Here is a 12,633-nt window from a genome sequence, read left to right on the forward strand (position 1 = left end):
ATGCAGAGTCGCCAGGCCCGCGTGATTGTCTTTTCCAGCCTGTGGGGAGGGGAAAGAACGAGGGAGGTCATGTGCTCACGTCTTAGCTGCGAAGCCTAAGGAAAGCTGAGCGAGGCTGTTGGGGACCCTTTTAGCTGAAGTTTCTTGGTTGTAGAATCATGGGTCTCAGAAGAACAGTCTTGATTTAGTGTCCTGGTGGGAACAGTCTGGGAACAGCCCTGGGAGGCATGGCCTCAGACGTGGGCTCTGGAGACTGAGACATCAGCCACCTGCATTTCCTACAGCTTAATCTCTAAGGCATTTTTCAAGGCCACCCCGTTATTGCTGTTATATAAAGGATGACACCCTTGCTCATTGTATTACACTTTGAAAGCCTCACTGTCTATTCTATCTAGCCAAACATTTTTGGCCAGAAACACCCACTTTATCATTATTTTTTCCCAGAACATTTATTTTTCATTAAGACTTTCCCAGAGTACATAGCTAACCTTGTCACCACCCCTACCCCCACGAAAGGTTAGCATACTCACTGCTCTAAAGCAGATCCAAACAGTTTCAAGAACAGGAATCAACCTTAACTGTCAAAGAACACTTCCTGTCTGAATTATCATAAAAATGTGTAGGTAAAAAAAAGAAGAGGAGCAGAGGGGCCGAACTGGACAGCTGAGATCTCCCAGATTGTCGATAAAGTCAAGCAACTGACCCATATCCTATGTGATGGAGGGACTGTTGGAATTCATTCTCTTGAGATGTTCTTCATACATTTTACAAACACCTTCCACGCACTCATTCACACATAGACTCATAGTCAGCGTAAATCCTGCCTTCTGGCCTCTTGGTAGGCTGTACCAGCAAAATGGTGTGAGCCGTGGCGCCAAATACTTTGCTGTAGCTGCTGCTAACACCGCCGGTCTCCGCATACGAGCTCAGCCACCACTTTATTCTGGATAATCTGCAGCTGTTTAATGATTCTCAAATGTATGTAGAACTCATTCATTGCATCAATGTGTTTTATCATGTTGTTCTTTTATTTATTTATTTATTTGTTTGTTTATTGCCTATTTTTCCTTATTTCTTTTTCCTTCCTTATTTCTTTTTCCCTCCTTAAGGTTTGGCTAGCTTTGTAAGCATTTCTGTAATGCCATTTCTTTCCTAAGCTGGTCCATTTGGATACTACTATCCGTCCATCTTCTCCACATGTGGTGTTTGCACTGTCACCAGTAGTATTTAGGAGGGTTAGTTTTAGTTGTGAATCATGAACATACCAAATTTTTTAAAAAAAAACAAAAAACTTAAACAAGAATGCAAAATGATGTTCTCTATATATGACCGGAAAGCTGTACCCATGATCACAGCAGCATGGTCACCTACATAAGACCTGCATAATAATAACACCAGCTGACAGGCCAGCATGGGTGGGGAGACTCTCAGAAGGTCCCACCCCCGGGTGAAGAACTACAGGCAATTAATAGTTGCTAAGAAAGGGAGAATCATCACTCTTCTCCAGGGATAAGCCCCCTGATAGGTTATACAGTCCCAGGTGGTGAGTCCTAAACACATACACATAGGAGCAATGCTAAATGGATTCACCAGGTTGTATTCATATACACATAGGTGTATATATAGCAACAAAAATTAAAGACGAAGTCATGGATTTGAGAGTAGGTGTGTGTGTGTGGGGGGGGGACACAGGAGGAGTTAGACAGGAAGGGAGGGGGCTAGAAATGATGTGATACAGTACCTATGTAGGAAATTCTCAAAAAAATTAAGAACTATAAATTTAAAAAGAATGTAATCTTATTACTCTCTCCTGGGTATGCTCAGAGGTAGGCAGGTCAAAGCTGACATTGTACTTGGGGCAAAATGATCTCAGATGCCTCCTACCTCACACTCCTTAAGAGTATTCTGTCCATTTCACAGCGAAGATGGAACCCTACCTATCACATCCATGTCTTAAATAGGAGACCAAAAGGGTAAAATGCATTCATCAGTGTTCTAGAAGTTGTTCCACATAAGCATCTGCCATGCTATTGACTGGGTCTTATTCCTATGGTAACACTGACTCTCGAGGTGGGGAGTAATGAAGCCTTTATTCTGGGTATCTCTGTGTCCATGCAGAGAGGAGTTAATTTGGGGGCAGCTGGCATTATCTATACTGGACGCTGCCCCGACAGGATATGCGTCTAAAACTCTATCGCTCCAATACAGCTTCCTGCTGGATTCTAAGTTCCTCCCTACAGTGCCTGACCCGTGTAAGTTTGTTTGTCTTCCACATAATGTTAAGACTGCATCTCAGGGAACAGGTGTTCAAGCTCTATTTATTGAGTGGAGGAAGCAATTTCTCAACCTCTTTATGAAGTAGGAAATAATCATGGTGTTATGTAACTTTAGGAGAACTCATGCTTCTACATCAGCTCCTATTTTTGAGTTACAGCTCTGATAAGTTTCTTAGGCATTTTAGATTGCCTCTGACTCCTGTTGTCAACCTAATGATGATGATAATGGTGAGAATACTATAGTCATTACTTTTTTTATTATTAGTCTACAGAGTCTCATATGAAGGCATCTTCTCCAGTGTTCCTTCTTCTGATAGCAACCTCTTTATTTTTCCTGTCTTTGTTATGGCTTCTTCTTGTTTTTGTTTCTCTAGGCTATTGTTTGTAACAAATACTTGTAGTTTTAAGTATTGTTTTATTGGCCTCAAACCTACACTTAAACCTTTCCTTGAATGTCATACAGATAACACATGAAGTCAGACCCAGGAGGTCTGTTTTGCAAGGCAATCTGCATGCCTTCAAGGTCAAGCTGGAAGTTCATCTCGTTCATCTTTCCCGTTGCTACATTAGTAATTTCCTTTTCATTCTTTTTCATTTATACATAATACTTTTGAGTGCATAGAGCTCTAATTGACTATATTGCAATTAAGTTAGAAGACAGAAAGAGAATACTGAGTCATTGTGGAATGCCATATGACATCACTGTCCCAAGATATAGCTTGGCTATAAAAGACAGTAGTGCCAAGTCCAGCCCGACCTTGGGACTGTCCTTGGTATAGGGGAGTGTGGATTGAGAAAGAATAGATACGAAAAATAGAGATGTAGACAATGAAAAAGACAGAGACACAGAACAGCATCAGGAGGGCTCTGAGTCAATAACAGTTGCCCGGAGTTTATTTATCATGGGCTTTTTATACACCAGCAAGGGGAGAGGCAAAAGACCTCCACCTCTCAAGGACGCAAAGGTTCAAGGTACAAAGTACAGACAAGTGTGAACTCTTCCTTAATTCTCAAAACATCTAGTAGCCATGCCTTCAGCAAAACATCCTGTGATTAGGCCTTCAAGTATAAGACGCCTGGTAACCACACCTGTGGCCAAAGCGTCCTACTATGTAACCTTGCAGGGCAAAATAAGCCCAGACTCTCTGATCTTGAGTCAAGATGGAATAAGGCCACATTATGGAGTCTCTGTGGCTCCCACACAGTAGACAGGTATTGTATTAGAACTTTGAAAACTTAGAACCAGTAGAGTTCTTTCCCTAAGGCATGTATTTCTTTACTGCTAATTATAATTGTTCTTTATTCTTCAGAATTTCATACATATATACAATTAAATATGATCCCACCCCCATTTCCTCCAGTTCTACCATAATCCCCCAAAATGTCCTCCTCCCAATTTCATGCTGTTTTTAATAACTCACTAAGTTTAACTTGTGTTGCCCATATGTGCGTGGGTGTAAGGCCATTTCCTGGCTCATGGGAAAGCTGGCAGTGGGGAGTACCACTCAAGAAGAATGGTTCCCTCTCCCAACAACTGTCAACAGCCAAAGCTCTCAGTAAGGAGTGGGGCCTCGAGAGCACCTTCCCCTTCTGTGTCTGAATCTTGGCTGGCTGGGTGTGCAGTTCTTGAGCAGGTAACCACAGCTGCTATGAGACATTGATGATATAGCTATGTGATGTCCAGACAGCGTTGCCCTGAAGCTTTCCCCCATCTTCCAGCACTTGCTTTCTTTCCCTATCCTCTTCCAGGACATTACCTGAGCCTTGGTGAGGAGGGGTGAGTGATAAAGATGTCCCACAGGGGCTGAGCACTCAGCCTCTTACTCTTAGCACTTGGACTAACTATACATTGATTGCTGCTGTCATAACTAGGGTTTCTACTGCTGTGAGAGCTCACCATAAGAAACAGAAAAGCACAAGTCTTCGGGAACTTCAAAGTCCACCCACCCCCAGTGGCACATCTGTTCCAACAAGGCCACACCTTCTAATCCAGTGGTTCTCAACCTTCCTAACGTGGTGAACCTTTAATATGGTTGCTCACGTTGTGGTGACCCGCAAAATAAAAATTATTTTCTATTTCATAACTCCTAATCCAGTGGTTCTCAGCCTTCCTAATGCGGTGACCCTTTAATACAGTTCCTCATGTTGTGGTGACCCTCAAAAAAAATTATTTTCTGTTTGCTATTTTGTAACTGTAATTTTGCTACAGTTATAAATCCTAATGTAAATATCTTATATGTGACTCCTGTGAAAGGGTCACTTGACCCCCAAAGGGGTCACAACTCACAGGTTGAGAACCACTGTCCTAGTCCTTCCCAAACAGTTCAACCACCTGACCAGGTAGGTATTCAAACATGTGAGCCTATTTGGGCCTTTCTCATTCAGAACACCACAGCTGCTCTCTGCATGAAAAGACCTCTGATGAAGACAGAGAGCAGCCTAGGTCTATGAGCAGAAACATAAATATTTAGGGGGCAATTTGACAACTTGACCACTGTAGAAAACAGCAGTAGGGACTCAGAGAGATGGCTCAGAGGCTAAGAGCACTGACTGTTCTTCCTCCTAAGGACACGGGTTCAATTCCCAGCACCCACATGGCAGCTCAGAACCATATGTAACTGCAGTTCCAGGGGATCTGATGCCCTCACACAGATGTATATGCAGGCAAAACACCAATGAGCAAAAAATAAAAATAAATAAAAAAAAAAGAAAACAACAGTAGCAGTTTCTTCCCTTAGGCCTATGGCCTTCCTCCCTGTGGGCTTTTGACCAGGATTACAGTATGAGGCATGAAAATCCCTCCCGTGGAGCAGGCCTCAGATGCAACCAGAAATCAAGTAGTTACCCCCATAATAATCCTGGGTCTGTTGCACCAGTGGGCATATCTTTCCTGAAGGTCAGAGTTGCAGCATGCAGCATCCAGCTCTCGGTCGAAGCAGATGTCTTCTCTCCCCCAGCAGCCTGCACAGCACCTTCTGACACTGTGAAAGCTGGCCAGCTGTGAGGAAGAGTCCTGCTCAGCCACAGATTGATTCCTCTTTGTCTTGCAGCCAAAGTATAAGATGTCTTCAGCAGGGCCATTTTACTATGTAGTTATGATGGCTTGTTTTAGAGACCTCTGGGGACTCCCTGGCCAATAACTCTTTTCTTTCTGTGTTACTAAATACAGAAATACAGTCTGCTTAGTCTATATGATGCTGCTTGTATGCAAATGTCTTCAAGGCTCACTGTTTGATATTGGATAACTGATTTGTCCGATTGTGCTCTTCTCTAGCGAAGACTATACTTCCTCTCTCACCATTCCATAGTCGCCTATAGAATTTGTGTAGGATTGAGGCATTGCGAGCTTTCCCCCATCCACGTTAGCATATCTATTGGTGTCAGCCTTGTTCAGCTCATGTTTGGGCAGTCATGATGGTGGGACTTTGTGGGTGCAGCTTCTGAAACTCCTAGGAGACACGATCTCCAGCAAACTCCCTGGTCCACAGGCTCTTGGAATCTTTCCACCCTCTTCCACAGGGATCCCCAAGCCTTAGGTGCAGAAGTTGTGTTACAGATGGATCAGTTGAAACTCGGCTCCACAACTCTGCAGTTTGATTGACTGTGGTTTTCTGGGATGGTCTCCATCTGTTGCAAAAAGTTTCATGAGGGGTTAGAACAACATTTATCTATGGGTATAAGGACACATGTTTAGAATATAGTTAGCAATTATGCTGATTTCATACAGCAATGGCTGCAGGTTCTCCACCAAGATCCATGATGTCACCAGCCCTGTGCTGTTGGCTTGGTTTCCAGTACCGGGCATGAGTACTCTTGTTGAGTGGGTCTTAAATCCAATTAGAGAGCTGTCGAGTACCATTGAGGTATTTATTCTACTACTATACCCTTAGGATTATCCTGCCATGCTGCTCATTGTTGTGGCTCATAGGCATCATAGCTGAGTAGGATTGCTGGTTGCTTCCTTCCTTTGGAATTTTGCATGGTACCTTCTGGAACCATGAAATCTACTTCTCAGGGAGAAGACTTTTGTTAATAAATAACTTAGGGAGGTATCTCATGCCTAAGGTATATTCATTTTTAAAAATCACCCACTACTTTTCCACTTTTTCAGTTAGTAATACTATAATTAAAATAGGCATATCAGATAGAAACACACACACACACACTCACACACACACCCCAAGAGGAAGTGTAGGTGGAGTTTTCCTGTCCCAACTACCTGTTCCCAAATAACAGGCAGCCACTTCCCAAATAACTGACTTGGAGACTTAATATAAATTATAAATGCTCAGCAGATAGCTCATGCTTGTTACTACCCAACTCTTACATTTAAATTAACCCATATTTCTTATCTATGCTTTGCCATGTTGATCATATCTTGTTTTCTACATGTCCTGCTTCCTTCATGGCTGGCTAGCATCTCCCCTGACTTTGCCCTTCTTCTCCCAGCATTCTCAGTTTGGCTATCCTGTCAATACTTTATGCCTGGCTACCAGCCAGTCAGTTTTTTATTAACCAATGGGAGTAATATATATTCACAGTGTACAGAAGGATTATTCCACAGCATAAAGGTAAAACCTTCCTTTTTAATTAGACAAAAAGGGGGAAATGCTGTGGAATAATCATCTGTGCTCTGTGAATATATGTTGCTATGATTTGTTTAATAAACAAGCTGACTGGCCAATAGCTGAACAGAAAAGGGTTAGGCAGGACAGCTAGACTAGGAGGATGCTGGAAGGAAGAAGGGTGGAGTCTGAAGTTGCCAGCCAGACTAGAGGGAGCAAGGGATGAACATGCCATGCTAATAACAGTACCGCCACATGGCAGAGTGTAAATAAGAAATGTGGTTTAACTTAAAATGTAAGAGCTAGTTAGTAACAAGTCTGAAGTATTGGCAAAGCATTTGTAATTAATATTAAGCCTCAGAATGATTATTTGAGAATGACTGCAGGACAGGAAAACTCCGCCTACGAGGAAGATACAACTAGAGAGACCTACTGAAATTCTTTTAGGGCTTCTTGATATTTCCTTTCATTTTAATTTTTGTAAAAGATATTTTTATTGAGATAGGTGTTCACAAAATAATGATCAAGGAAGTACAAGTACTACACCTTACACATTCTGTAATCAGATAAAATAATACATGGAGTGAGAGAATCAATAGAAATTTTACATTAAATGACACAAAAAAGTAAACATGGTCATTTACATTGTTGAGATGTTTACACGATGAGAATCACTTATCTGAAATGCTTGGGCCAGGCATCTTTTTGATTTGGGAATTTTTTTAGATACTGGAATATTTGTGTATATATAATGAGATAGCTTGTGTGTATATAATGAGATAGCTTGTATATATAATGAGATAGACTTACGTAAAGTCTAAACAGGAACTTCACTTGTTCCATGCATGTAGCCTGGAAGTAATTTATACACTATTTTCAATGTGCCTACCTATCAACTTCAAGTAGTCACATGGAGTCAGGTATGGGATTCTATGCCAGTGGTCTCCTATCAGTGTTGACAACATTTTGGATTTGAGAGCTTTTCAGATGGTTGTACTAAACATTTTAAGTTCCAGATGTTTGACTTGTGATTGGATGACTAGGGACACTCTTAGAACTTGTTCTAGACTAGTGGTTCTCAACCTTCCCAATGCTGCGACCCTTTAATGCAGTTTCACATGTTGCGGTGACCTCCAACCATAAAATCATTTCGTTTAGCTGTAATTTTGCTACTGTTATGAATTGTAATGGAGATATATGATATGCAGGATATCTAATATGTCATCCCTGGAGGGGTCACTATTCACAGTTTGAGAACTGCTCTTCTAGATAGTCCACACCATGTGGGTGTTTGTTGTAGCAGACTGTTTAGATTGGGGAAATGACTGAGCTGTAATCATCTAACACGTTTTCAAATTAAGATGTGGATTTCCCCCTGTATCAGCCTCTGGTTCCTCCCCTCCCATTTGTTTAGTCCTGTGTGTGCATGTTTTCCCACTGCATACAAGGAACTCACATCTGTTATTTCTGCAGGGAGCACGATGCAAACAAAATCAATTACATGTATGCTCAGTATGTCAAAAACACGATGGAGCCACTTAATATCCCTGATGTCACTAAGGACAAAAGATTTCCCTGGACAGTAAGTAACCTAATTTTAGACCTGATGCACACAGGCTGTTTTCCCTTCAGACCTACACCTACAGCTGCTCCGTGTCTAAAGGACTGGGCTGGAAACTGACTGTTTAAGGGTGATCTCTGTTTTTCCTGCTCCAGGGAGGGATGGTGAAGGAGCGCTAAACTCGCTGGGGAAGCTGGGCTGTGTGTTTTTTCTTTGTGTAGTAACAAATCAGCGCATACAAGTTGAGGTGATTTAACACCATGGCGTCAGTGGCTTTCCTCAGATGGGTTTTCTGACTTTGTCTGTGAACATTAGGATCCCTATGGTTTGGATGAACACAAATGGCAGTCTTCCTAGTGGCTTCTCCTTGGCTATCCATTTGCCGCCGACAGTGAAGTTACAAAGATGTGTTTCAGACCTTCAACACTTTGAATTCCAGTGTTTTCTCCAATCTCTCAAGCCTGTTAGCCCGTGACACAGCAGCCTTGGTTCTGTAGCCTGCACGCTTGGACAGCTTTTTCAGACTTCAGAAGTGTAGGCTTTAGGGACGGTGGCAGTATTAAGGAGGCCAATATTGTAGCTTGTTGTTTCCAGGCTTTTGGATTCTGCTTCCTTGTTAAATTGAGATCTCTACCTCACCAAGATAGCAGGTGCTGAATAAATATTTGACTTACTATTTCTATAAATGCTTTGGAAAGTTTAAATGGGATAAAGGAAATTTGGTGTCTTATTCTAGTAAAGACTGTCTCTATATCACCCTTATGCAAACCTCATAGTACAAGATGAGTGTGTGCATTATTTCTCGTGTGCTGTGCAGCTAAGGTGGTGTGGGGGCAGATCATTTCTGTTGTTCTAGCAGTCTTGCTTTTGTTCTTCTTCAGAATGAAAACACGGGCAGAGTAAACACACACCACACTGGAAGTTTGCTTTGCACACCTATAAAAAACGGGAAGAAGAACAAAGTCATAGGTAAGATCTGCCCATTGGCTTAATACTCTGCATTTGTTTAAGAAGAAAGTATTCCCTACTACTTTCAAGTGTGAATTGTGCATTAAGGAATAAAATGTCTGAGAAAAGAGAAAGTTTAGAAGTATAAGTTAAAATTTGTGTTGATAAATTCCACTATACAAGTCAGACATTTTATTAGCTATACAGTATTTTTTTCAGTCATTGAAATCCAGTTTTGGGGTGACTTTGTTTTGTTTTTTGAGACAGGGTTTCTCTCTGCAGCTGTGTTCTCCTGGAACTCACTCTGTAGACCAGGCTGTCCTCGAATTCACAGAGATCTGCCTGCCTCTGCCAACTTAATGGTGGTGTGCGCTACCACCACCCTGCTTAGAATCCATCCAGTTTTATCTGAGGCTTTGTTCAGGAATGGTGTGCTGAGGTCAATAGAGCTGACTGGCAGAGCGGCTCATCAGGCCTGAGTTCTTTTCCCAGGACCCACACGGTAGAAGGAGAGAGCCAACTCCAGAACATTGTTTTCCGACCTCCACATCCCCAGTGTGGCACACTTGCACACCCACACAGGTGTGTACACACTCGCACACACATACAATGAAAAATGTTAAAAGTTCGTACATGAGAGGCATCAACTAGTAATGTGTATTTAGTCTTACTTCCTAACTTTTGACTTCTCAAATATGTAGTTGAAATTATAGGTTGTATTAACTTGTTTATTTATTCAATGAGTATTTATTGAGCACTCCTGCAGTCTGGGCACTTGGCATAAATCAGCAAGCAAAGCAGAAATCCTTGCCCTAGGGTCTTACATTTATATACAAAAGCTAAAGGTTAAATGACCACCTCTACTACAGAATGGTCCAAAATTCTTTCCCCAGACAAAAGAACATGTTCCTTGTTACTGGTGTGTTTACTTCTTGGTGTCACAGGCTTCATTAAGAGCAGGGCAAACACTGCCAGGCATCGGTGGCATGTCACTGTAGTCCCAGCACTCAGGAGGCAGAGGCAGGTAAATTTCTGAATTTGAGGCCAGCCAGAGCTACATAGTGAAACCCTGTGTTTAGAAAGAGAGAGGCAGACAAAAAGTACGTTATTTTGTATTCTAGTTATCCGTGGTTAACACAGAGAAAGTAGCCTGAACTAATAGCATGCTCCCAAGATTGTGGAAATAAAGGAAATATGACTGACTTCTAAAGATTAAAATTTAGAACTGAAACCTAATGGAACAACACTTACATATAAATTTACCTTTAAAAACCTGAACAGCTTTCAGGTTGCAAGAAAAATAAGTGTTATAAATTTAACATGGCAGCAGGTGTGTGTGTGTGTGTGTGTGTGTGTGTGTGTGTGTGTGTGTGTGTTACAAATGTGGAAAGTGCCTATCCAAATTGGACACAAGTCCAGTTCCTGTACTAGAACTTTCCATCTGTGAGCTGCCTTCCCTTGCTCTGATTCCAAGCCCACTAATGTGGTTTCTGTTATTTGATTTTCTTTCTGTCAGAGTTTGTAGGAAAAGAACTGGTTGCTCTGCAGGTTCACATGTTCAGGTTCTGAAGACACACCTGTGTCTTGTCCATTTAGTCTCTTCATCAGGCCTGTCTTCCCCTATCACCGGCAGGCCGCTGTGGGTCCTGCACCTACACAGCTCACGGCAGACCCATTATAACTCCCAGAAGCTCACAGGCCACCTCTTGCTGTTCTGCGGCTCCAGCAGCACTCCTCTGGGCTCAGACAAAAAGATCAGAGGCCAGTGAACATGTAAACACGTCTGTAAACATTATCAACAACTGATTTCTCAGATAAGCAACAAATGTTATGTTATAAAATTTCACTTCCTAAGAGAGGAAACTACATTATGTTATACTTCTTAAAAAACACCTTTCATGTAAGTGTAAGAAACTGCGAGAAGCTGCCTTTGAGAAGGTGAAATTGAGCCCCCTGAAGATGTATCATTTACTAGTCAGTTGTCCTAAGAAGGAAGGAAGGCCTGCAGATGGTTCTAGAGTCACAGCATAGCTTTATTCTTAACAATGTCTCTTGGAAATAATTGGTGGCAACGGGGCTGGCTGAGGGTGGGAAGTGTCTGGCGCTTCCTACACTCAAAGCAAAGCTCAGTAGGGGAGCACAGGCTTGGGAAAGGGATTCATAAGCCCTGTGCTTCACTCTCATGTAAATGATTAGGGGTACTAGACAACTGACAACTTCGCAGATCTGTCAGAACTCACTTTTTGATCTTGTCTGTGTTTCAGAAAAGTGAGAAAAAAAATTTAAACTAAGAAAAGGAAGAATCAAGTTGAGCATGGTGGCCCACGACAGGTGGATCTCTGTGAGTTTGAGGTCCATATAGTGAGTGCCAGGACAGCAAGGGCCACCTGACAGAGACTAGGTCTCAAAAACTAATCAAATCAAAACAAAAGGAGAATAGGAATAATCGGGCTTGTGAGAGCATATATTTTTTCCTACTGAGTAGCTGAACCAAAAGCCAGCAAATATCTTTGAAAACAGATAATTCTGTTTAAAATGAAATAAATGGTTTCTGTGTGAGTTTGTAGAACATAGGTAAAGTGCTGCAGTTAATTGTAAGTGTGAGAAGGACATTTTCCAGTGTACCCTGTTGTGTGACAGAGCTGGGAGAATTCTGCCCATACTTAGACATCCATAGGCTCTATGTGGAAAAGATCATGGCTGTGGGTACCTTGCCTTGCATCTCACAGACCAGATCCCAGTATGAAATTCGAATATGGAGTCCCCACAGAGTTACATGCAGAAAACCAGGCCACCCCACGTGTTCTCCTGCAATCTTCCTTCCTCTTCATCTGTCTTCATTACTGACGTTCCGATGAAATTATAAACATTAGACCAGTTCAGAGTCTGCTGCATCGTCAGCTTTATTCCCTGAAGTATTATTTCCTATCAACAAATGTTTTCATAGGCTCTGCCTGATACAGAATGTTTCCACCACTGTCCAGAAAAAAAATCTCTCTTATTCAGCATTCACTCATTTTAACCAGCTATGTGCCTCGCTGATAAAGCTAAATGTGCCCTTGTCTCCATATAATATTTCCAGAAATTTTGATCTCTATTCTACACGCAATTTCAGAGCATATTTTGGTTTTTTTTGGTTTTAATATATATATTGAAATTATATTGTAGTTGCATCAATTACTGCTTCTCTGTCCTCCCTCCAATTCCTCCCATGAGCCTCTCCTTTGTTTACAACACTCTGAAGAAATCAGCATTCAAAGGAAACACAGAAACCCTTCAATGT

The 12,633-nt window shown here is 41.8% G+C and overlaps 1 protein-coding gene across 3 annotated transcripts in view; it reads left to right on the forward strand.

Annotated features, from left to right (window-relative positions):
* Pde5a (phosphodiesterase 5A) overlaps window positions 1-12,633 on the forward strand; it is a 136,164-nt gene that overhangs the window by 61,245 nt on the left and 62,286 nt on the right. For all 3 annotated transcript variants that reach the window (XM_036191556.1, XM_036191557.1, XM_036191558.1), the window contains exons 8-9: window positions 8,315-8,423; window positions 9,284-9,371. In XM_036191556.1, coding sequence (XP_036047449.1) covers window positions 8,315-8,423; window positions 9,284-9,371 — 197 coding nt within the window. The remainder of the gene's footprint in view (window positions 1-8,314; window positions 8,424-9,283; window positions 9,372-12,633) is intronic.

Source organism: Onychomys torridus, chromosome 6 (genome assembly GCF_903995425.1).
Source record: "Onychomys torridus chromosome 6, mOncTor1.1, whole genome shotgun sequence".
Classification (NCBI taxonomy): Eukaryota; Metazoa; Chordata; class Mammalia; order Rodentia; family Cricetidae; genus Onychomys; species Onychomys torridus.